Source organism: Gossypium hirsutum, chromosome D07 (assembly GCF_007990345.1).
Source record: "Gossypium hirsutum isolate 1008001.06 chromosome D07, Gossypium_hirsutum_v2.1, whole genome shotgun sequence".
In the NCBI taxonomy this organism is placed as follows: Eukaryota; Viridiplantae; Streptophyta; class Magnoliopsida; order Malvales; family Malvaceae; genus Gossypium; species Gossypium hirsutum.
The window spans coordinates 6770609-6796443 of NC_053443.1; the positions used below are offsets into that span (position 1 = coordinate 6770609).

Here is a 25835-nt window from a genome sequence, read left to right on the forward strand (position 1 = left end):
TCCAACGGTAAATCTCTTGACACGTGTACGGCAAGATAGCATCACAACCGCCTCGGTCCCTTTAGTTGTTAGGTTAAAAACTCGGGTACGGTGAGCGAAACCTTATCCTGAAGAAAGGGGGAAAAAATATTAATTTTCAATTTTTTATCATTTTCTCGGGAAAAAGAAAGAATTTTCTTTTCTAGATCTAGTCTTTACGATCATGGAGATGGAGAGCGTGACGGAGTTTCCTCATACGCATATGGATCGGCGACCTAGAAAGCGGCCGCGATTGGGATGGGATGTAACTCAGTTGCCGCCGCAGGTATCGCCTTTGTTCTTTGATTTTCTTTTCCTAAATCTGGTTAATATTTACCCTATATGTAGAGTTTTCCAATTTACGAATCTGTTCTGTAAAGATTAACATGCTCTTTTTAAGGATTTTGCCTTAGATCTGCTATTATTTGATTTGTTCTTTTTTCCTTTGTTAATTTGTATGTTTTATCATTCAGTTTAACCATCAATTTATCTTATTTTTAAGAAGAAATTCGTGTCTTAGGGATTTATCCCTCAATTTGTAAGATTCCAAGGGCATCGGAAAGATAGAACAAATTCATCAATATGTTATATTTTGTGTTGCACGAGTCTTTATTATGATAATTTTTGGGATAAATAATTACTTTTTAAGCCTTTTTTAGATATTATATACTGTTTCTCTTTTGTTTTTTCTTATGGAATTTTTGGTAGGTAAGAATAAGGGATTTTAAGGTGATTGGGGATGATAAAAAAGTGTTGAATTTTTTTATCTTTTAGTGGTACAATGAATGGATGGCTGTGTGTAGGCTCAGGTAGGAATGTTTTATTCACAAGAGATTTGGAATGTGACAAGCGTTGCTTCTACTGCAAAAGCACCCTCAGATTGTGCTAGTACTATTACTACTAGTTCTTCTGTAGTTCTAAATGGTGGAGTTGCTCGAAACGGTTCTCCCCCGTGGCGAGAAGATGACAAAGATGGGCATTACATGTTTGAGCTTGGAGATAATTTAACCTCTCGCTGTAATTTCACTTTTACCATCACAAGCTTATATTCATTGATAAATTGCCTTGAAAACCATAAAGCAAAATGTTTGAATTGGTATTTGGTGAATAGGATGATTGTATTTCTGGATTTGATTGTAGGTTAAACTCTCAATGGTTTAGTGATAATTAGCATTTTCTTTATTGTTCTAAGGAGTTTTTAACACATTTTTGTTAGTTATTTAGTACTTTTGTTTCTAATTATCCTTTCTTTACGGTTGCAGATAAGATACAGAGTAAAATGGGTGAAGGTATACCTTAGTGAACATATTGCGTCTTTTGTTTACCTATGGTTTGGTTCAATATATATATGCCATTTCATCTTAGTAGGCATCTCTTTCCTGACCTCCATCCTTTTACAGGTACTTTTGGTCAGGTTTTAGAATGCTGGGATAGAGAGAGGAAGGAGATGGTTGCTATCAAAATTGTTCGTGGAATTAAGAAATATCATGAAGCAGCCATGATAGAAATTGAGATGCTGCAACAGCTTGGGAAACATGATAAAGGTGGCAATCGGTGAGTTATCCACTGCATTAAAATTATATTTCGCTAGAGCCACCAACTTTATAACAGACTTTTTGAAGTTCTTTTTGCAATGGTTAAATGCGTTCATTCCTTGCAGTTGTGTGCAAATACGGAACTGGTTTGACTATCGTAACCATATCTGTATTGTAAGTATATGATTGATTTGTGATGGATTGCTTTCCCCACTGACCAATAATTTGGGGGTTAAAACTTGTGAATGAATTTAAATGGTTTCAACAGGTGTTTGAGAAGCTTGGACCAAGCTTATACGATTTTCTACGGAATAACAATTATCGCTCATTTCCGATTGATCTTGTCCGCGACATTGGCAGACAACTATTGGAATGTGTAGCATGTGTGTAATAATTACTAAGCTAGTATCTCTGCCTATCCTTCTTATGTTGCCATTTTTAAGTTATCATTATCTCGACTGCTAAACCTTAATATAAAATGAAATCATTAGGTTCTATGAATGCCTTCTGTTAGCTATTAGAGGTGTCTGAAGTCTTTTCCTTTGAAAGCATTTGCATTGATGTTTATTAGAATGGTACCAATTGTTGTGCTTATTCTGTCACTGGTTTCTTATAGTTTGCTCTTGTTAATATTTGCAGTCATGCATGATTTGCGTCTGATACATACGGACTTGAAACCAGAAAATATTCTTCTTGTCTCTCCAGAGTGTGTCAAAGTTCCTGATTACAAGGTATTTTCCTTTAGTTGAAACCTTCATCTTTCTTTGCAGCAAGAGTTACTGGTGTAAAATCCCTATCTGTGATGTATTACATCTGTCTGTCATTTCTTGGGCTAATTATTTATATTATTTTTATGCTGCCAGGGTACATCAAGATTTCCAAAAGGTAGTTCTTACTTTAAAAGGTTGCCAAAATCAAGTGCCATTAAGGTAATAGATTTTGGTAGCACTACTTATGAGCGTCAAGATCAGTCTTACATTGTGTCAACACGACATTATCGTGCTCCAGAGGTTATTCTTGGTATGCATTTTCAGGTTATTATGGCTCACGTATCAATGGTTTTAGAAAATGGTCACATGATCATTAAATTTTTTATATCGGATTTTATAGGACTGGGATGGAGTTACCCTTGTGACATATGGAGTGTTGGCTGCATCTTAGTTGAATTATGCACGGTATTTCAGGAAAACCGATTCATTGTATTGTGGTTTTGTAAGATTGCAAAATGATATATGAGCAGAGCACTTATACAACAGTTGATATTCCGACAGGGTGAGGCATTGTTTCAAACACATGAGAATCTGGAGCACCTTGCCATGATGGAGCGGGTGTTGGGTCCACTACATCAGCACATGTTGAAGAGAGTAGAGTGCGTGGATTCTTTAGTTTTTCATTTTCCCCCTTTGTCTTATTGAAGTTTATTAACATGTAGTTTGTGGGTTCCAGTCGACATGCGGAGAAGTATGTTAGAAGTGGTAGACTGGATTGGCCAGATGGTGCTGCATCAAGGGAGAGTATGAGAGCTGTTCTTAAGCTACCTCGTCTTCAGGTATGGTTTTGTTTCGGGCGAGCGTCACGATTGGTGGTGGGTTATGTTGGTCTAATAGGCTTGTGCAATGATTGCAGAACTTGATAATGCAGCATGTGGACCATTCGGCTGGGGATCTAATCCATCTATTGCAGGGGTTGCTTAGGTATGACCCTATTGATAGGCTCACTGCTCGTGAAGCTCTAAGGCATCCGTTTTTTAGCGGGGACAAGTTTAGGCGATGAGCGTGCGATATGCTTCACTTTGTAAATTGTATCAAACATTCAGTTACATGAAAAATTGTATCATTAGTTGGATTGAATATACCTTTTTATAAATTATACTGCCCATGTCGTTTTTTCAATGCATCTCTGAGGGCAATTGACACTTGAAAAAAGTGTTGCAACATGATATTTTAAAATTAAAACAAATAATTTAAGATTAAATATCAATTGATCTAAAATTTAAATACATTTTATATGGTTATGCTTTTGAGCTTCCAAATGCAAAATTAAATAAAGCAGCTGAATTTTCTATAAAACACTCAAAAGTGAGTTGACTCAAATGAGACTTACAATGTCAAAAACACTTCCGAAAATTCGAGGAGCTTCAAAATTTTGAGGTAATTATTATTTGGGCTCGAAATATTGGTTTATAGTAATGTGCAAAAGATACCAGGACATAGATTAAACAGTTGATCGTTAAATCCTATCAATCTTGCTTAATTAGTTGTTAACGACTATTGAATTAGCTATTATGATGCTTATGTGATGATCCATGGCAGTAACGACTACCAATAAGGTCATTATGGATTCAATTTTTTTTAAATTATATATTATAAAAATAATACAAAAATGAGTAAAGGCAGTTTCTTGATATTTTTGCAACCCAAAGATAAGCTTGATTTCACATCTAAAACGTGGATTTATTATATATTTTATTGAAATCCATTGCATGATTAAAAAGTTTATATTTATTTTATTATTTATACTAAATAAATTTATTATATATTTCGTTTTTTATTTTACATGGAAGTTAAGCGTGGGCATAGAAAATACTTCAATCACCAATGCCATGATTAGCAAATTGGATAAAAAGAACTTCAAAAATTTATAGAAAGAAAAGCAAAAATCACCCTTTCTTTTTGAATCATAATTATTATAGTCCTCCTTCAAAACCCAACAAAATTGGAAAATGACCAAAGCAATAATGGTGAGAAATCATGATTCCTACTTTTTCCTAATAATGGAAGCCAAGGTTAAAAAAACATAATATTAAATTTAGCTGTTAACGTTTTATTTTTGTTAATTTGACTCTTTTTTTTAGTTAAATTTGATCGTTAACTTTTTAAAAGAGTTTAATTACTTTTTTTAACAAAATGTTGACTAAAATATTAATTTTTTAACTATGAAAGTGCGGCAACCCACGTGACATCTACATGTACTTCATGTAAACATGACATTACTTGTCATATATGTAACGTCAATAAATAATTTAAAAATTAAAAAAAGTCATAAAGTTCATAACATTTTTTTAAAAAAAACATAAAAGTACATGTAGATTGCCATATGGGCTACTATGTTTAAAATTTTAACATTTTAGTTAGTATTTTTATTAAAAAACTTGAGTACTCAAGACCCAGAATCTTTGCCTTTGTCAATTGTGCTGATCCATTTAATTTTTAGATTTTAAAATTCAGGTCCAACTATTATTAAAATTAAATTCAAGTTCATTACAACTTCATTTTTTAGTTATATTGCTACCAAGTAATTTTTTTTATTCCAAAATATCAAAAAAAAAGTTAACAATTGAACTTGAATTCTGAAATATAAGAGATTAAATTCCTAAAAATAAAAATATATATACTAAATTTCAAATTTGCAAAGAGTACAAGAAACTTTGATATATTTTAACCTATAACAAAAACTCCTTTAACAATTTATGTAAACAAAAGCTTAATAGGTGATTTACGATGCCAAAAAAATTTAAGGAAATTGAGATAAATTATAAAATTTGGGAGTTTTTTTTTTTTTGAAATAATTAAGATTGGGCTTTATTAATAAAAAATATTGTAACAAAACTTATAAACCTATTATCCTAGGAAAACCCGACCCAAAACAGATGGCCAAGGTTGAAATAAATATCTAGATATTAAAAGAGAGATTTCTAAACCTACATTAAATGCACTGACCTATTGCCCAATCAAAATTTGCTGAAATCTGTCATCTCGTCTTCCCATCATTTCATTTCCAGTTTGACGATTTTTCTTTCAAAACTTCTTCTGAATCGTTTCACTTTCTTTAGTTTTGAAGCTTTCTTCCTTCCTTTCCTCATCTCTTGGCATTTCTTAGTCTGGTTCGTGCAACCGATCATATCTTCTTTGATCTTTGGCATACTCAGGGACCTCCATTTCTAGGTAAACCTCCTCTTTTCTAAAATTTGGGAGTTTAAACCTAAAAATCTTGCATTAAAAATGCTTAAATTAAATTATCAATTTTTAAAAGGGTTAAAATTATATATATATTTCATTTAACCAAAGGTGAAAAATTACTAAATTGATTTTTTTTTTTTAAATTTGAGGAGTAACTATAAAACATTTTTCCCATTTAACCAACTGGAGGGCCAAGCTCTTGCCATGTCACTTGCTCCTCTTATCCATCTATATTCTATAATACATATAAAAAAACGAATTTGGAGACACTTTTGAACGGATAAAAATATTATTTATTTTTCATTATATTACTAAATTAAGTTTAAAAAGAACTATAATTTAATTTAAAATTATTAGTTAAAAACTTGTGTTAATTTTAAAATAGAGTTATTTAAGCATCTTAATTGTCACTCAATTAATATATCAATTAAAATTAAAGTTTAGCTTTATAAATAACATTTAGTAGTTAAGTATATTTAATGAAGTAGCAACTAGTAAAAAACCGAGATTATTAGTGTTAATAATTTAGAATTGTATAAAAAAGAGAGGTAACATCAAATTTTATTCGAATAACAATGGCAGCAAAAAGTAATTGAAGGTAATATAATATTATGATTTTTTTTTTTACATTTTTATGTAAGTTGTTTATACTATGTGAAGCAATCATTAGGTTTGTTTTGAAAAGCTAACAAATTTCAACAATTATTTGTATTCACTGTATTTATTAATTTAATGTAAATATATTTTATATTTATCATGAAATCTTATCATAATCGTTGCTTGTTATTTTACCCTTTTTTTTATATAGTCCAAATTTGTATATTATTTAAAAATTAATGATAGGTAACAATAATTAAAAATGCATTGTATGTAACATTAGAAACTAATAATTTAAAAGAAATACCATTTCATAATTGATAAAAATAATCTAACATCTCTTAAAATATATTTATCAAGTAAAATTCAAGTTAAAGAGAGAGAGAGAGAGAGAATTATACATTTATTATTGATCTATTTTATTTTATTTATTTTCCTCCATTTTTAATTACTAAATAATGAAAATTTAACCACCTTAAAATTACATTGGACTACTATAAAATTGAATTATATTTGATTTTAAACTTATGTTTAATTCAGTTATATATTAAAATTAAGATAAATTCATTAAATCATTTTTATCTAAAATCAATTACAAATATTTAAAAGGTTTTAATCGAAATAAATTTCTTAAAATAAAAAATAAAATTATTTGAAAGTTAATATATAAAATTGAAATAAAATTAAGTCTAAAATATTTAACATAGTTAAAATATATATATAATTACTTACTAAATAAACAGGTAAACCAATGTTTATATATAGATGTAGGAGGATTTGTTTGGGAAGTAAGAAGCCCCTTTGACATCTCTTCATTTGCAAATAAATCTCGGTGTGAAAACATAGAGACAAAGGGCTGATCTTTAAATAAGAAAAAGAGTGGATCCGCAGGATCCCAAATGAATTGGCTTATTCGAAAAAAGCCTTGTTCTTTGGAGGATCTATCTTGTGCCTGGTACTACATGGTTCCACTCTGCAAAAACGCCGAATCATTCTCTTGAAGCTCATCCTTTTCATCATAAATGATCCGCTTGCCCCGAAATGGCCCGGCCCAATAGGGAAATCCTAATTCATTGGGCCTTTCGATACAATCAAATAGAAAGCCCCAATGGCGCATATCCTAGGAGCCCAAACTATGTGATTGAATAAATCCTCCTCTATCTGTTACGGGTCGAATACTCCTTCTCCTTTCTCTTCTTCAAACTCTAATTCGTATTTTTCATAGAGATTTCTCATCAACGATAGAACAAGATCCATTTTGCATAATATATAAGGGATTCCCCTCATCTTTGTTTTTTTTTTTTGTGAATTACTATAACAAGGCAAAACCCGAACAATCAACGCGACTAGTACGATTCGAACCTAGATCACACTTGGTGCAATAATCATTCTTAACTATTAGGCCATCACATGGAATTCAATTGATTCATCTTTTTGAATATTTTCTCGTATTACGTAAATATAATATAAAGTAAATGATGGAATCAAACATATGAAAATTAATTTAATTGAACCCATGAAGTCGATTATTTAAAAAAAAACAAGTTTGATTAAATTGGTATTTTAATTCCGGAAATACAATACATGATGAATTTCAATATTCCTATGATTTTGTTTTATTTAAACATTGAACTCAACTACATCAAAACCTACAAAATTCCAAACTACATTCTCAAACAAACAGATAATACATAATGGGAATCTTTGATAAAAAGATGCTATTGAGAAATGAATATTTTGTAAAGGTCAGTTTTAAGTCTTGTGGATAAAAAAAAAACAATATTTATATAATTTTGATTTTGGTTTTGGGATTCAACTTGATTCTACTTTAAACTTAAATGTAACTACAAGCTAATAAAAAACATCAAGAACTGAATTTGGATAGAAAATCCAATGACTACAAGACAACAGAAAACCTCACGAGTTTGAGATAACTTAACCTAAAAATCTAAAAATATCCGAGTCATGCTAAATTGATGGAATTCTTTATTGCAAAAAGAATAAAATAAATAAAAATTGATGGTTGACTGGGGTTTTTCTTATTTAGTTCATAACTTGATCTGCAAAAAATTGGAGATACCACCATTAATGGAGCTCATCAATGAAAATAAACTTTACAACCCATTGTTTCTCTCTCTCATCCTCTTTATTTTCTCCTTTTTACTTTGGCTTAAACTATCAAAACACAAATTACAGAATTTGCCTCCTTCTCCCCCAAAGTTACCAATCATTGGCCACCTTCATAAACTTGTGAAACTCCCCCACCGATCCCTTCGAGACCTTTCACTAAAATATGGGTCCTTAATGTTTCTTAATTTAGGTCAAAATCCAACCCTAGTTGTATCATCAGCTGACTCCTTGAAAGAAATGGTGAAAAACTATGATGTTGTTTTCATGAACAAGCCAAACACCACTGCTGCAAATATCTTGTTTTATGGGTGCAAAGATTTGGGGTTTTCACCGTACGGAGATTATTGGAGACAAGTTAGGAAACTTTGTGTTCTTGAGTTACTAAGTGCTCGAAGAGTTCAATCGTTTCAGTTCGTAAGAGAAGAAGAAGTTGATGCTATAATAAGGAAAATCCATGAGGCTGCTGTTAATGGTGATGTTGTTGATTTAACCAAGATGTTAATGGCGGTCTCGAGTAACATTGTTTCCCGATGTGTTATTAGTCGTAAAGCTGAAGACGATAATGGCGGAATTCATTTTGGAGAGTTAACGAGGAGGGTTATGGTTCTTTTCACCACCTTGTGTTTTGGTGATTTTTGGCCGTCTTTGAAATGGTTGGATTATGTAACTGGGTTTATTTCACGATTGAAATCAACTTTTTGGGAATTGGATTTGTTTTTTGATCAGGTAATTGATGAACATAAGGAAAAGGAAGCCATTGATGAAACGAAAGACTTCCTTTCTATCATTTTGCAACTTCAAAAAGATGGCTTGGATCTCACTCAAGACAACATCAAAGCAATCTTACTGGTTTTTTTTTCTTTAACTCTCTTCTTCTCATTTCTTCATGTTTTATCGATTAAACAAAAATATTAAATTTAAGGATGAATTCATGCAAAATAATTAGGATAATTTTAAAATATGACCTCAGAAACTTGAGTTTCAATAAAAATATGGTTAAGCTATTTTATCAAATCCCTATGGCTATGATATTTAAGAAGGCTTGAAACTCATAACATGGATTTGTACAAAAAACAGATAAATTAAATCTGGACCTGGCCCAACCTTTTTTCTCATTTTATAATATGCTTATTTTTATTAAAAAGGGGGGGGGTATATTATGCAGTTTGTATCATAAACTAATTCAATTTAGGTTTGGTTACACTTCAACTTTAATTTCTCATAATTTTATGAAAACTGAGAAGTTACCCAGTAAACGTATTAACTTCAACAGTTGATTTCTGCTAATTTATTGCATATAGATAGTGGCAGATTTTGGAATTGAGTTTTGGGAGGCCTAATTTTAAGAGTTTAATAAGAAATTTTTTTTAAAAAAATTGGGATCTAATTAAAATTTTTGTGAGATCAATGAGAATTTTTAAAAATTTTAAGAGAGCTCAATTAAAATTTTAAAAAAGTCCAAAATTATAATAAGAATTTTTAAAAATTTGAGAGGTACTGTTTAAAAATTTCTAAAAATTTTAAGAGAGAAATAAAAAATTTTCAAAATTTAGGTGAGGAGCCATGCCCTCTAGGCCACCATAACAGTCCGCCTCTGCATATAGATCATTGAACTACTGGATTTTGCTAATTTTGTGCATATAAATCGATGAAGTATTGATTTCTAGGTCAATGTTTTTATTGATCAAATTTTATTAAATTAAAGTAGAGAGATTAACCTTTTAATTTTCATAAAATAAAAGGATAAAATTCATAATTAAATCTTAAATATTATAAAACGTAATAAAATTGATTAAGAATTAAACAACAAAATATGAATAGTTTTATTTTTGTTTTGAAAATTTTGGTTTTTCAGGACATGTTTGCTGGAGGAACTGAAACAACATCCACAACAGCAGAATGGGCAATGTCCGAATTGTTGAAAAAACCAGACGTGTTGAAAAAAGTTGAACAAGATGTACGAAAAGTGGCGAAAAACAAACAGAAAATCGAATTAAACGACCTAAATCAAATGAAATACTTGAAATGTGTGATCAAAGAAACATTAAGGCTTCATCCCCCAGTTGTTTTCTTGGTCCGTCGAGGAACATCGGAAGCCGTTAAACTAGGAAAGTACGACATTCCACCCAACACTACAGTTTTCATCAATGTGTGGGCGATTCAAAGGGACCCGATATGGTGGGAAAACCCCGAAGAGTTCATCCCGGAAAGATTTGAGAACTCCAGGGTTGATTTTAAGGGTCAAGATTTTCAGTTCATCCCGTTCGGGTGCGGGAGAAGGGATTGTCCTGGGATGCCATTTGCGATTGCATCGCTTGAATATTTGGTTGCAAATCTTTTGTTTAGGTTTGATTGGAAGTTGGGTGATGGTGAAACTTCGGAGACTTTGGATTTGATTGAAAACTATGGGCTTACTGTTAATAAGAAAGTTCCTCTTCGTGTTATGCCCACCATATTTCATCCATCTACTTAGCCATTTTTCATCTCATCTCTTTTCTCTACTTTTGTTTTATCTTCTTCGTTACAACACAACTACTTTTCTATCCCATGCCATATTTCATATAGATTTCGACTTCATTAAAAACAATTCACATTTTCTAATCGAATCGAGTTTTATTCACTCTTATCTTATATTGTTATTTGTTGTAAAAAGTTGTTGCATTTAAAAGCTTTTACTTTTATCTATGGGTTAAATCACTTTTTGAGGTCTGAACTTGACAACTACTCTCACATTGGGGTCTAAACTTTATTTTTGTCCAAGTCAGTCACTGAACATGGCAATTGTTCTCACGTTCGGGGCCTAAACATGAGGTTAGCATTTAGGCTTAGCTTGGTAGAGTAAAAAGAAAATTGGAAGAGTAGAAAAATAGAATGATAAAAAAAATATAAATTCCCTTTTCATGGTGTGTTTGGTAGGAAATGTGGAAAATTTTAAAGAAAAAATAATTTTCTTTCCATTCATTATTTGGTAGAATTGAAAAATGAGAGGAAAGAAAATGTATAATTTTGAATTAACATACATCCCTTCCTTATTTTCTCTCTTCTTATCATTCCAATTTGGAATGATTTGTTTTCGTGCATTAGGCAAAAAAATGATCATCTATTATATTTTCTTTTCTCTCACTTTTCTTCCTTATCAAGCACACTCAAAATTTATTTTCTTTCTGTTTTTCTTTTCTCTCATTTCATCATTTCACTTTTCTACTCAATCAAGCACACCCCTAGGTAGAACTAGTGTAACACCCCTATACCCAGTCCGACCATATAAACCTGGTATACGACTATTATTTTGGTGTCAAAGCGATTTTGGCTAAACACTGTGTAATTTAAACATTTACCTGTTAAAAATAGAACGTCGGTAATGACAATGCATCGCAAAGAAAAGGAGAGAAAAAAATAAAGAACACACAGATTTTACCTGGAAACCCTTTCGGGAAAAAATTTACGGGCAGAGGAGAAAATAATTTACTATATCGAATTCGAATGATTATAGGAGGAGTTTCGACTTCATCTATTTATAGGTTGAAAAAATCTAATTCTAATCAAAGTCAAATATATTATGTTAATAAATGTTAAATATATTATACTTATAAATACTAAATCTTCTAGAAAGAATATATATTTTGTTTAACTTGACTTGCAAGCAATCTCTTAGAATTTGGGTCACACAACTCTAACAATCTCTACCATGACACGAATTCTTAATGAAGAAGTTTTTCACCTCTTCCATAAAACCCCTTAAGGGTTTAACTTCAGCAATGAACACCAACCAAGTCTAAGCAATGCTCAAACTTGGTTATAGGAAGTGACTTAGTCATCATATCTGCTGGATTTTCATGAGTACTAATTTTGCTCACAACAATATCACCACAATCAATAATATCACGAACAAAATGATATCGAACATCAATGTGTTTTGTTCTTTCATGAAACATTTAATCTTTGGTAAGGAAGATGACACTCTGATTGCCACAAAATATTGTACTGATTTGAAGGTCTTTATTGAGTTCACTAAATAGTCCATTCAAACAAATAGCTTTTTTACAGCCTCAGTAATCGCTATGTATTCAGCTTCAGTGGTAGACAAAGCGACTGTAGTTTGCAAAGTGACTTTCCAACTAATTGCACAACCTTCGATTGTAAAGACATAACCTGTGAGAGATCTTCTTCTATCAAGGTCTCCAGCAAAATCAGCATCAACATACCCAATAACTCTATCTCTAGTTCTTCCAAACTATAAACAAACATTAGTAGCACCTCGTAAGTATCTTAAAATCGACTAAACTGCTTTTCAATGTTCTTTACGAAGATTCATTATGTATCTGCTAACTGCACTGACTGCATATGATAAATCTGGACGTGAACAAATCATAGCATACATGAGAGATCCCACTGCACTAGAGTATGAAACATGTGACATGTACTCAATCTCATCATCTGATTGTGGAGACAAAGCCGGTGAAAGTCTGAAATGGGCTGCTAAATGAGTACTAACAAGCTTAACACTCTGCATATTGAACCTGCAAAAAACTTTCTCAATGTACCCCTTCTAACTAAGGTACAATTTACTTAATTTTCTATCTCTGAGAATCTCCATACCAAGTATCTTCTTTGCTGGTTCCAAATCATTCATCTCAAATTCTTTACTTAGTTGGGCTTTGACCTTTCTTATCTCTTTATTTATCTTTTGCTGCTATCAACATGTCATCAACATAAAAGAGCAGATACACAAAAAAACCATACTGTTTTTCTTAAAGTAAACACAACTGTCAAAACTACTTTTTTTTTAAATTATAAGAATTCATAATGGAATCAAACCTCTTGTACCACTATCTTGGTGACTGTTTCAAACTGTAAAGGGACTTTTTCAGCAAGCAAACATAGTATTCTTTTTTTGAGACTGTAAAACCCTCTGGTTGCTGCATGTAAATATCCTTCTTAAGTTTTCCATGCAAAAATACAATTTTTGCATCTAACTGCTTAAGCTCCAAATCATGCATGACCATAGTACCAAGCAAAACTCGAATCGAACCATGCTTCACAATTGGAGGGAACACATCTGCGAAGTCCACTCCTGGAATTTGACTGTAACCCTTTGCAACAAGCATTGCTTTATATCTGGGTTCTTCAACTTCTAGAGTCCCTTCTTTCTTTTTAAACACACATTTACAACAAACAACATTTTTACCTTTAAAAAGTTTCACAAGATCCCATGTTCTGTTTTTGTGGAGTGATTTCATCTCCTCTTGCATAGCAAATATCCACTTTTCTAAGTCTTCACAGCTAACCGCCTTAGAATAATTAGATGGCTATTGGTTTACATCTATATTTTCAGCCACATTTAAAGTATAAGCAACTAGATCAGCCTCGGCATAATTCTTTGAAGGTTTAATTTCTCTTCTAGTTTTGTTTTTGGCAATAGAGTATTGTGGTAAAGAAGCAACTCTATTCTGAATTTTTGTACTGGCTTGAGAAGTCGACTCTGTTGTAGATTTTAGATTAATCTGATGCTCCACCTACTTTTGATTTTCTTTATTGAAAGAGTCTTTAAGAGATAAGTTAGGTAGCATAGCAGTTTCATCAAAAACAACATCTCTGCTAATCACAATTATTCTATTTTCAGGACATCATAACTTATACCATTTTACACCAACTTTATAACCAAGAAAAACACATTTAATGGATCTCGGTTCCAATTTTTCATTATCAGCATGAGCATACGCAGAACACCCAAAGATATTTAAATCAGAATAGTCAACAGAATTACCAGACCATACCTCTTGTGGAGTCTTTTTCTCAATGGCAACAGATGGAGATCGGTTGATCAAAAAATATGCAGTAGAGGCTGCTTCGGTCCAAAACGACTTTGGTAAGTTGGCATTTGACAACATACATTGGACATTCTTCCATGATCGTTTTGTTCATTCGTTCTGTAACCCCGTTTTGTTGTGGAGTACGACAAACTATCAAGTGTCTCACGATCCCTTCTGACTTGCACAGTTTATTAAACTCATCAGAACAGAACTCTAAGTCATTATTTGTACGGAGGTATTTTATTTATTTTCCTGTCTGTTTTTCAATCATAGTTTTTCAAAACTTAAATGTGAAAAACACATCACTTTTCTGCTTCAAGAAGAACGCCCAAACTTTTCTGGAAAAATCATCAATAAAAGTTAACATATAATTAGCTCCACCTCTCGAAGGCACTCTGGATGACCCCCACAGATCAAAATGAATATACTCCAATGTTCCCTTCGTGTTATAGATTCCTCTAGTGAATCGAACTCTCTTTTGCTTCTAAAAAACGTAGTGCTCACAGAACTTTAGTTTGTAAATTCCTTGCCCATCAAGAAGTCCTCTTTTGCTCAATTCTGTCATGTCATTCTCACTAATATGTCCTAGGTGCATATGCCAAAGTTTAGTAATATCATCATCTAACAAGTAAGAGGATGCGACAGCTACATCACCAGTAACAGTAGATGTAATACCCCCTACCCGTATTCATCGCTGGAATAGGGTACGAGGCATTACCAGATTTTACCGAATTAATTTTCCGTTATTACGAGTTAAATACTATTCATTAATCGAAACATGTCATGAAGTCCCTTGGATGGGCCTCCGAAGTCCAAAACATACATCGAGACTAAAGTGAGATTAAATCAAAACCATAAGAAATTTTTTTATGAACTCAATATAACCCTTTCATAAATTTTTAACCTTCCATGCAATTTTAAACTGAGACTAATCTAAACCAACCAATCCATTTCAACAGATTTTCAAGATAGATTCAAACATATCCATAAAATAACCTCATCACATACCAAAACCAAGATTTGTTAGCCATACCAATGGCTAACCTTACATTCATTTCACATTAGCATTTACTTTATTAGCTTATACATGCCATTGATTTCCAAAATAAAGTTTCTTTATATACTGAAATCTTGAGGTTGATAGTGTGATGCGTCTTCGACTAAATCCAACCTCTGAGCTCTTAACACTACAAAACAGGGGAAAAGGAAACAGGGTAAGCACTTTGTGCTTAGTAAGCTCATGTAACAAGAATTATAGTTACCTAATATTTTCAATACAATGCAATAAACATTCATACATCCATTCAATGCATTATTCCCCTAACATGTACAAACTCAACATTCAAGTTAGTTCAATAATTTTCATGTATCAATAATATATATACCATGATTTGATGAGCTCATCAATACCATGATTTCTATTCCCTTGCTATTTTTCCATATTTATCCCGTTGAATTTCTCGAAATTTTGATGGATTTTCAGAGGTACACTTTAGTGTACAAATCCGAGTCCGTTAATTCATATTCATGTGCGCACATTTCCTTTTCAGAGAGCACACTCCCTCGAACCTCATCCTTACAGCGGGATTACCAGTCCAGGCTAAATCCCCTATAATATAAACTCATAAAGTATTGTTGGGATTACCAGTCCAAGCTAAATCCCTTGCAATGCCAATTACTCTAATGAGCTTGGATTTGAATTACTAGTCCAGGCTAAATTCAAAACCTGATTCGGATTACCCGTTCGGGCTAAATCTATTTTCCACATATTCTTCGGGAGGGCTATATCAGGATAGGATCACCCGTCCAGGCTAGATCCTTTTTACCGTCAATTCCTTTTTAGAGATCCATCGAATTTTCCTTCTATTCAACCGGGATTTCTTCCCATTTTTATCAAATATATCAATGTCTAATCAATTTTCATACAATGAACATTCAAATCATATTCACATCAATAACAAACATTTCAAGCATTTAAGAATATAATTCAAGTTACACGAACTTACCTCGATACTTGTTCGTATGCAAAAATCTACTAATCCCGAACTTTTTCTTTTCCTCGATCTAGCATCGTATTTTAATTTTCTGGATATAAATAAATAAATTTAATCATTAATTTAATACATTTCATGTTCATATGTAACATTTTCTCTAATTTCATTATTATTTATAATTCATTTAGAGCTGTCTTCTTGAGTCATAATCACTAAATTATTTATATCTTGAGCTACGGAACTCCAAATTAAGATCCGATAATTTTCCCCAAAATTAGACTCATATATCTTCTTACCATAAAATTTTCAAAATTTTTGGTTTAGCCAATAAGTACAGTTTATTCTTTAAAGTCATCCCTATTTTGCTATCTAACAGTTTTGACCCTTCTTCACTAAAAATTAATTATCTCCTTTTACAGGATTCAGATGATGTTCTCGTTTATTTCTTTTTAAAATACACTCATTAAAGATTTTAAAATTATAAATTTAATCCTCTAATTATTTTTTTCCAATTTTTTATGATTTTCCAAAGTCAGAACAGGGGAACCCGAAATCATTCTGACCTTTTCTCACAAAACCTATTATATCTCATGATTTACAATTTCATTGCTTACACCGTTTCTTTTATAAGAAACTAGACTTAATAAACTTTAATTTTATATTTTATTCATCCTCTAATTCGATCTCTAGTATTTTTTTGTGATTTTTAAAAGTTAAACTACTGCTGCTGTCCAAAACTGTTTTAGTGCAAAGTGTTGATTTCCATTTTACCCCAAATTTCAAAGTTCATACAATTCAGTCCTTACTCAATTAACCCCTCAATTAAGCTAATTTTTATAAATTAATACTTTACCTAAACATTATAAGTTATTTCAAAACTATTGAAATTTAGAATTTCCACATAAAACCCTAACTTCAAACTCTTTTACAATTAGGTCTTAAACATTCACTTTCTATTCAATTCTTTCAATAAAATCGGCATATAAACAATTTAAAGCTCTAATTCCATGGTAAATCATCATATACTTGCAGCACATATTCATAGAAACTTTCAATTTCATTCATAAAATCTAAAACTAATGAATTCAACAAGTGGACCTAGTTGTAAAAGTCACAAAAATACAAAAATTTCAAGAAATAACCAAGAATTGAACTTATTTGCAGTAAAAATATGAAAAACCAGCTTAAGGAAACCTTCTATGGTGTTTTTGATGATGAGAATGCAAAAAAATTAAGATAAATCTAGATAATTCCACTTTAATCCTAACTTTATTAAGTAAATTTTGCAATATTCCAATTTTACCCTTAATTCTCCTTATTTTCTTGTTGATTTCATGCTCTTGCCGTCTAACCCAGATAGATCTTGGGTCTATTTGGCTTTTAAGCCCTCTTTCTTTTATCATTTAAGCTATTTAATCATTTCTCATAATTTTGCATTTGTTACAATTTAGTCCTTTTTGTTCAATTAACAATCGAAACTTTAAAATTTCTTGACAAAACTTTATTACTAACTTATTAACACTCCATAAATATTTATAAGAATATTTATGGCTCAATTAAAAATCTCCAAGGTCTCGATACCTTATTTTTTATTCTAATTATTTTAATATTTATTTCTAGTACACTATTCACTATTTCAAAAATCTTTCTAACTTCACATTTAACTTATACTCACTAAATTACTAATATTTTCTACTCACTTGTTAGATTTAGTGATCTCGAATCACCGTTCCGACACCACCGAAAATTCAGGCCATTACAGTAGAACCTTGCAAAACATATAACTTGACAGTCTTTCTCTGCCCTTTCATCACAACGGGAGAACCTTTGAAAATCTTAAAAACCCCACTTTTAGCTGTGTATTTGTACCCTTTTGAATCAAGAGTACTTAACAAAATTAAATTTCTCTTCAATTCTGGAATATGTCGTACGTCACTAAGTGTTCTGACAACGACATCAAACATCTTAACTTTAATTGTTCCAACACCTGCAATTCTACATAAAACATTATTTCCCATCGAAACAACACCTTCAGACACTGTTTCGTAAGTTGTAAACCAATCTCGATTGGGACTTATGTGAAGGTGCAGCCCGAATCAAGGATCCACTCATTGCTCACTTTAGAATTGTTTACAGAAGCGATGTAACACCCCGTACCCGAGACCGTTGCCGGAGTCGGACACGAGGGGTTCACAGACTAAATTCGCTTACTATCGCAGTCCATTTTAAAATTTTCCAGACAGTTGGCTAACTGCGACACTGTCACCTTAAAAATCATATCTTGAGTTTCACAACTCGAAAATCAGTTTCGTAATTTTTCCCTGAAACTAGACTCATATGCCCATCTACATATTTTTTTCTAGAATTTTTGGTCGGGCCAATTAGTACAGTTTATTAGTCAAAGTCTCCCATGTTACAGGGATCGACTACACTGACCTTTGCGCATTACGACTTGGATATCTCCCTGCACAAAGCTTCAATACTGATGCCGTTTGTTTCTATAGAAACTAGACTCAGAGAGGAATCTATACATATATGGCATGACTCCTAATTATCTCTGTTTAATTTATAATGAATTTTCAAAGTTGGAACAGGGAATCCAGAAACCGTTCTGGCCCTGTCTCACGAGAACTTGAATATCTCTTAACATACTGTCCATATGATCGTTTCGTTACTTTCCTATGAAAATAGGTTCATCAAGGTTCGTTTACATAATTTATTCATTATTTAATTCCAATCCTACTATTTTTAGTGATTTTCCAAATCTACATCACTGCTGCTGCCAGCATCTGCCTTTAAGGTAGACTTTACCTATTTCATAGTTTCCATGATTCAACTAGCCCTTTTAGCATGAATAGCACAAATTATGATAGTGATTAACCATTCCATACCAAATGATTATAACATTATGCTCAAACATATATAAGCCATTTTCGCATGGCTATATACATTAACCAAAATATTCTTCCGCCACTAGTCTATTTTATACATGCCATAAGATAATCCAAAACATAGCAGTACCAAACAGTGGATAGTGATAGTGTGACTAGTTGCTGACGATCCCCGAGCCTGTAGCTTCGCAATGAGATCTATAAAACAGAGGAAACAGAGTAAACGGAGTAAGCATTACAATGCTTAGTAAGTTTTAAGCAGTGTCAACAGATAACAATCAAATTATAACATAGTTGTTCGTATTTTTATTTCACTCTTCCTTCGGGCATACCATCCCTTTACCGAATATGCACATCTCATCATATACAATAGGCAGATAAACTTTCACATAAAAGTGAGCTCATGTGACATAGATATATCGTATGATTTCACATAACCTCTCACTCTGATCTGATGTCACATAATCATAGGAATAGTCTCATAGATTGCTCTCGTATGCGTCACATAACTACCTTATGATTTAGTGCAAATCAAGCTCACATATAAACTTGGAGTACATACCTGTTTAACCTTTCGCATTGAATATATTTATACGCAATTCTTATTACGAAGTCTTACCCGGACATAATCTCCACACGAAGTTATCGGGTCTTACCCGGACAAAATCCCCACACGTAGTCATCGGGTCTTTAGAGCTCGGATATAGTACGAGCACGAAGCTTACGGACATTAATCAGTGATAATATTCTCGCATAAAGCCTGCGGGGTTTTAACCCGGATATAGTACTGACACAAATGCCCTTCGGGACTTATCACATTCATCACATCGGCCATTAGGCCCTATCACATATATATACACTTTCACATTCATCACATCGGCCATTAGGCCTTATCACATATATATACACTTTCACATTCATCACATCGGCCATTAGGCCTTATCACATATATACACTTTCACATTCATCACATCGGCCATTAGGCCTTATCACATATATACACTTTCACATTCATCACATCGGCCATTAGGCATTATCACATATATACACTTTCACATTCATCACATCGGCCATTAGGCCTTATCACATATATACACTTTCACATTCATCACATCGGCCATTAGGCCATACTATCATTTCATATTCGAATACTCATAAACTTACAATATCACGATTTAGAATTCAAGTATGGGTTTAATCAATAGCTTGTGAGCAACTAAAACAAGTTTATCAAGGTTCACAACATAATCTCAAATTCAGCACAAGCTGTTTTTCCTGAGCAATAGTCACTAAATTATTTATGACTGGAGCTACAAAACTCCAAATCACTTTCCGTTAATTTTTCCTGAATATAGACTCGTATATCTTCCATCCATAAAATTTCCAGAATTTTAGGTTTGGCCAATCAATACCATATTTTTCTTAAAGTTTCCCCTATTTCACTGTTTGACTAATCTGACCACTCTTCACTACGAATCAAATTTCTCATTTTACAGAATTAAAAATGCGTTGTATTTGATTTCATTTGAAACTAGACTCATTAAGGAGTCTAAGCATATAAATTTTATCTTATAACCATTTTTGTACAATTTATAATGATTTTCTAAAAACAGAACAGGGGATTTCGGAGTCATTCTGACACCGTCTCACACAACTTTAAATATCTCATTATCGGAAATTCCTTTGGTTACACGGTTTCTTTTATAAGAAACTAGACTCACTAAGATTTAATTTCATGTCTCATTCAGCCTCTAATTCAACTCCATAAATTTATGGTGATTTTCTAAAGTCACGTTACTGCTGCTGTCCGAAGCAGACTATTTCAAATTACCCTTAAATTCCCAAGCTCAAACACTTAAGAACTTACCATTTGAGCTTAGAACATATCATGGCCACATCATATCTTACTAAATCAACTCATCATGTCCTATTATAATTGAATTTACTCAACGTTTAAACACTTAAAACTTACCTCGGAAGTTGCCGAACGATTACGACGGCTCTTCGATCACTTTTTTCCTTTCCCTTATCCAACTTTGATCCTCTAGGCTCTTGAGCTAAATCAAACAAATTTACTTCTCAATCAAACACATATATATGGCAACCATATACATTTCAAAAACCAATTCGTTCGTATCATTTGTCCATATATTAGCTTTTAGCATATTTGGTCATTAGAGTGACCTATTTAACTTTCAAGCATTCATTTCTAATTTTAATTAAACAATGCCGAATGCCATTAGCTACTAATGCCACACACACACATGTGCATAAAATTCATCCATACATAACCTCTAGCTCATTCGGTCATTCATCTCTCAAACCTATCAAAGTTTCATGTCGAACTTCCCTGGCCGAATACACATATAAGCACATAATGCACATTTAAATTTTTTTTTTTATTTACTTCATGATACATTCGGCCTTGGCAACAATTTCATTAGAAATCCCTATTAGCCACTTCATCAATCAATTATATCATCTACTTAATATTTCATAACTTATCATGCTAGCTGAATATTATTTATTCAAGTTCATCATCTTCATATTCGGCATTAGCATCAAATATAATAGCCCATTTCTTCCCACTTTGAATCTATGCATCCATTTAATCATAGTTTGTTCAAGCACTCATACAACAAGATTCATCCAATTTAACAAGAAACAAAAACTTTATTCCTCCATAGCTACAATGGCCGAAAGATCTAGACATCTCAATACCGAAATTTCTAACATGGGTTGCCTAAAGAATTTGGTAGGGAGTTCAAATTTATCTAGCATTTCAAGTAACTTAACACATCCATATAACTAACATGCTAATAGTCTCAAGGCTTCAACTAAAACTTTTGAAGCCTCTTAGTCGAATACTAACTCTCTAATAATCCCAAATCCATCCATGAGATAGTTAGAATTTAGACTAATCATCCAAGGGATGTATGAACTTTCAAAGCAACACTAAACATACCTTAATCTAGTGAGCCTTCATAGCCGATTTTTCTCCAAGCTCATTCCCTTCCTTTCTTTCTTCTATTCGGCCAAAGATGTTCAAGGATGAACACTTTTTTTTTCTTTGTTTCCTTTCTTCCATTCACGGCAAAGGGGGGGCATGGATGAGACCATTTTTTTTTTCATCACTCCATCTTTTTGCATTACTTTAATCCTAACCCTTTTTTTTTTATTCTTTCTAACATAACTCACTAACACAACATGTTTGCAACATGTTTCCACCCATAGCATGGCCGGCCACTATGCTTTAATTTTGGGTAATTTGACATGCAAACCCATCATTTCACAACATGCATTATTAGGCCACTTTACATTTGCCTAGCACATTTCCAAATTTTCTCACATAAGTCCTATTTGATAAAATTCACTTACTATTAACAAAATTCAAACATGAAATTTTCACACATGCATATGTACATATAATGAGCATCAACTATGACGGTTAATTATCTTTATGACTCGGTTTAGTGGTCCCGAAACCACTTTCCGACTAGGGTCACTTTAGGGGTGTCACAAGCGACTAGAAGTTCACCATCGCTATAGCCTTCTACATCATCAGCTTTACCAGAATTTTCTGGTTGTTTTCCATTTTGATTCGCAGCCTCCCTTTTGATCTTGTACTGTAGCTTATAGCACTCAGATTTAATGTGCCCTTTCTTCTTGCAGAAGTTACAAGTTTTACCCTTGTTTGAAGACTTCGATCTACCCTTAGATTTACTGCGAGATTCCGTTTCTGTGTCTTTCTACGATCATTATCATCATTCTGATATTGTCTCCTACGAACAATTAGACCCTCTCCCTAAGAGTCAGTTTTAACCACAAGATGCTTCATCTTATCATACGAGGTTAAAGAATCATAAACCTCATCAACTGTGAGAGACTTGCGACTATATAAAATCGTATCTCTAAAGGTTGAATAAGACGGGGGAAACGAACAAAGTAGAATCAACCCTAGATCATCCTTATCATACTGAACCTCCATGGCCTCTAAGTTTAAGAGAATTTCTTTAAACACTGTTAAGTGTTCATGCACAGACGCACCTTCCTCCAAAAGATGAGCATACAAACGTTGTTTCATATGCAGCTTGCTAGTTAGAGTTTTCGACATACATATTTGTTCTAACCTCTTCCATAATCCAGCGACGATCTTCTCTTTCATCATATCCTGTAAAATTCCGTTAGACAAATGCAGATGTAACTGTGTTAACGCCTTTTGATCCTTGCACTTCTTCTCTTCATCCGTCAATGTTGAAGGCATCTTATCTACCCCTAGTAGGATTTCCTCTAAGTCCATCTGTGCAAGAACTGTTTGCATCTTTATCTGCCACAACGCGAATATGGTGTTGCGATCCAATAACATAATTTCATACTTTAAAGACGTCATTACCGTGATTGAGATGAACAACCCGAAAGCTCGAATACCAATTTGTTAAAAATAGAACGTCAGTAATGACAATATATCGCAAAGAAAAAGAGAGAGAAACAAAGAACACACATATTTTACGTGTAAACCCTTTCGAGAAAAAACCACGGGTAGAGAAAAAGATAATTCACTATGTCAAATTCGAATGATTACAAGAGGAGTTTTGACTTCATTTATTTATAGGTTAAAAAATCTAATTCTAATAAAAGTCAAATATACTATGTTAATAAATGCTAAATATATTTTACTCATAAATACTAAATCTTCTAGAAAGAATATATGTTTTGTTTAACTTGACTTGCAAGCAATCTATTAGAATTTGGGTCACACAACTCTAACATTACCCATAGCGTTTTAACTCAAAAATTATTATAAACATCTGGGGTCATTAATGGATGTTCGATTGAATTTGGAAATGATTTAAAAATTATGTTTACTCAAAATAGGGGTCAAGTATCTATATTTAAACAAAAGGTATCTATAGCTCTGTACAAAATAGCAAAAAACTTGGAGGATTAAGAGACATTGCTCAAAGATTGCACAATCCCTTTTCAAATAGCTTAAGGCCTCTATTTATAGTGAATGAGCATAAACTTTGAAATGACAACAAATTGAAGAAAAATGTGTCCCCAACTAAAGTAATTGTTAGTTAAAGAAGCGACATCACATCAATAACCAACAATCATACCTTTTAAAGACATTGTTTTGTGTCTCAAAATAACCATAGAGAGGTCATTAATCCTACAACGGTTAACCAAAATGACAAGTGGTTATTGTTATACACTTCAACTTCACTTTAAAAACTACAACCCATCGCCTCAAAATTATAGCCTTAGAGAAGCTCACTTCGTAAACTTCTTTTCAACTGAGGGGGCAATTGTTATTGTGGTAGTCTATACCGTATTGGTTGGTATGTACCATTTCAATGCTAAACTAGTATCTAGTCTATGTTTCATCCCAATCAAAATTTTAGTGTGTTTAGGTCAAATCAATGTGTTTCAAGCTATTTTGGTCAAATACCGACTTATACTAGAGCATACCAACTCATACCAGTTAATAGAAAATTTTAATATTTTAACCAATTTCACAAAAGGGTTTATACCCTAACACGAGTCTAAATTAAACTCGATTAAAATAATAATAATGATAATAGAGATCCACTCTAAACCGTTCTTTCTCTTATGAATACTATCTCTTATTCTAAAATCAATGGGAGAGAATGAGTATCATTACCAATTAATCTACAAAAATATCATTCAAAACTTTCATATTTAGTGGTGTATGGCATCACCATAATCTACTCCGACAATTTATATATCTCAATTATTATAATAAATATAAAATATTAGTTATAGAACACTACAAACATGATTCTTTTTAATGCATTATTAAACAAACAAGTGAATGATTGCAGAGCAAGAGACTGCGCACTTACTGTCCCATTGAGAAATTGAGTCAAACAGGATGATTTAGATTCTACCACTCATTATTTTTATATACATATAGTGAGGACCTTTTTAGAAAAAAAATGTTGTAGAAAAGCAAAAGGTACCTTTTCCAATGGCAAAATGATTCGTATTGTTCGGCTGGAAATTAGAAGGAAGAAACAAAATCCATATTGGATTCGGCTTAGAGCATCCATCCAAGTGACTAAAGAAACAAAATTGAAATACAACTTAAAGTGTGAGGAAGTTGGCCATCTTTTCCTCCTTCCTTGCTTTCAAAATACCTACATTCCAACCTCTTTAATCCATTTGTTGTTGCCATATGCCCCACCATTAACAAAGCCTCACATCTTAGTCCTATAAACATTTAATAAAACTATTTAACATTAAAAGATTCAAAAATCATAAGGGCAATATTTCAAAACTGTAGCAATTTTAGGATCCAACTCTTGGGTTAACTAAATCAAGTTTTCGAAATTCCAAAAACGGGTTCAAAACGGCTTACCAATTTAAAGAATGAAGCTTGACCGAAAGTTTGGTTTTTCATCAATGCAGAATCAGTGGAGAGGAGATGGTAGGGAAAAAGATGAGTAAAAGGGATAAACTTTTTTTATTTACTTAGTATTTATATCTTATTAATTTGATTAATTAGAGATAAAATAATCCTTAATTGTTTTAATTTAATTGATGAAAATATAAATTTGTGTTGTTTATCTCTTAATTAATTTAAAAAATTACCATCTTGTTTTTACTCGCTTCACCTTTTCAAAGGGTAAGAAGATTCCAATAAATGAGAAACAAAATTAGATATTTATAGTAAAAAGTAAGATATTTTTATATTAAAAGAGTAGTGTTTTATGTGTAATTATAATTAAATTTTGAATCCTTCAATAAATAATAGATATTATTTTTATAATATGTCATGTTAATAAATACTTTAAAAATTATAAAAATATTCAAAAAAAAATAAAACTTATAAAAATTTAATAATTTAGCATGAAGTAAATGTGGAATTCTATGCAGG

At 32.2% G+C, this 25835-nt stretch overlaps 2 protein-coding genes and 1 long non-coding RNA gene across 6 annotated transcripts; 2 read left to right on the plus strand and 1 right to left on the minus strand.

Annotated features, from left to right (window-relative positions):
* On the plus strand, positions 1 to 3422 carry LOC121219342 (serine/threonine-protein kinase AFC2). Of its 3 annotated transcripts, XM_041097292.1 has the most exons (12): positions 1 to 304; positions 822 to 1035; positions 1281 to 1307; positions 1419 to 1572; positions 1679 to 1727; positions 1822 to 1936; positions 2193 to 2284; positions 2417 to 2573; positions 2664 to 2728; positions 2825 to 2922; positions 3000 to 3102; positions 3180 to 3422. In XM_041097292.1, exons 1-12 carry the CDS (start codon positions 203 to 205, stop codon positions 3324 to 3326), a joined length of 1323 nt encoding a protein of 440 aa, XP_040953226.1. In that variant the 5' UTR covers positions 1 to 202; the 3' UTR covers positions 3327 to 3422. The 3 variants fall into 3 exon arrangements, with proteins under 3 accessions (XP_040953226.1, XP_040953227.1, XP_040953228.1); XM_041097293.1 differs by lacking the exon at positions 822 to 1035 and having other exon boundaries at positions 95 to 304; XM_041097294.1 differs by lacking the exons at positions 1 to 304; positions 1679 to 1727; positions 1822 to 1936 and having other exon boundaries at positions 823 to 1035.
* Positions 3423 to 5119: 1697 nt separating this feature from the next.
* On the plus strand, positions 5120 to 10933 carry LOC107926621 (cytochrome P450 71A1). Of its 2 annotated transcripts, XM_041097297.1 has the most exons (3): positions 5144 to 5497; positions 8430 to 9088; positions 10095 to 10933. In XM_041097297.1, exons 2-3 carry the CDS (start codon positions 8477 to 8479, stop codon positions 10710 to 10712), a joined length of 1230 nt encoding a protein of 409 aa, XP_040953231.1. In that variant the 5' UTR covers positions 5144 to 5497; positions 8430 to 8476; the 3' UTR covers positions 10713 to 10933. The 2 variants fall into 2 exon arrangements, with proteins under 2 accessions (XP_040953229.1, XP_040953231.1); XM_041097295.1 differs by having other exon boundaries at positions 5120 to 9088.
* Positions 10934 to 19080: 8147 nt separating this feature from the next.
* On the minus strand, positions 19081 to 25449 carry LOC121219343 (uncharacterized). Its single transcript, XR_005916024.1, has 3 exons — positions 25317 to 25449; positions 24919 to 25168; positions 19081 to 19135 (listed from the first exon to the last, which is right to left on the minus strand). It is a non-coding gene; the product is annotated as an uncharacterized lncRNA (long non-coding RNA).
* Positions 25450 to 25835: the final 386 nt, after the last annotated feature.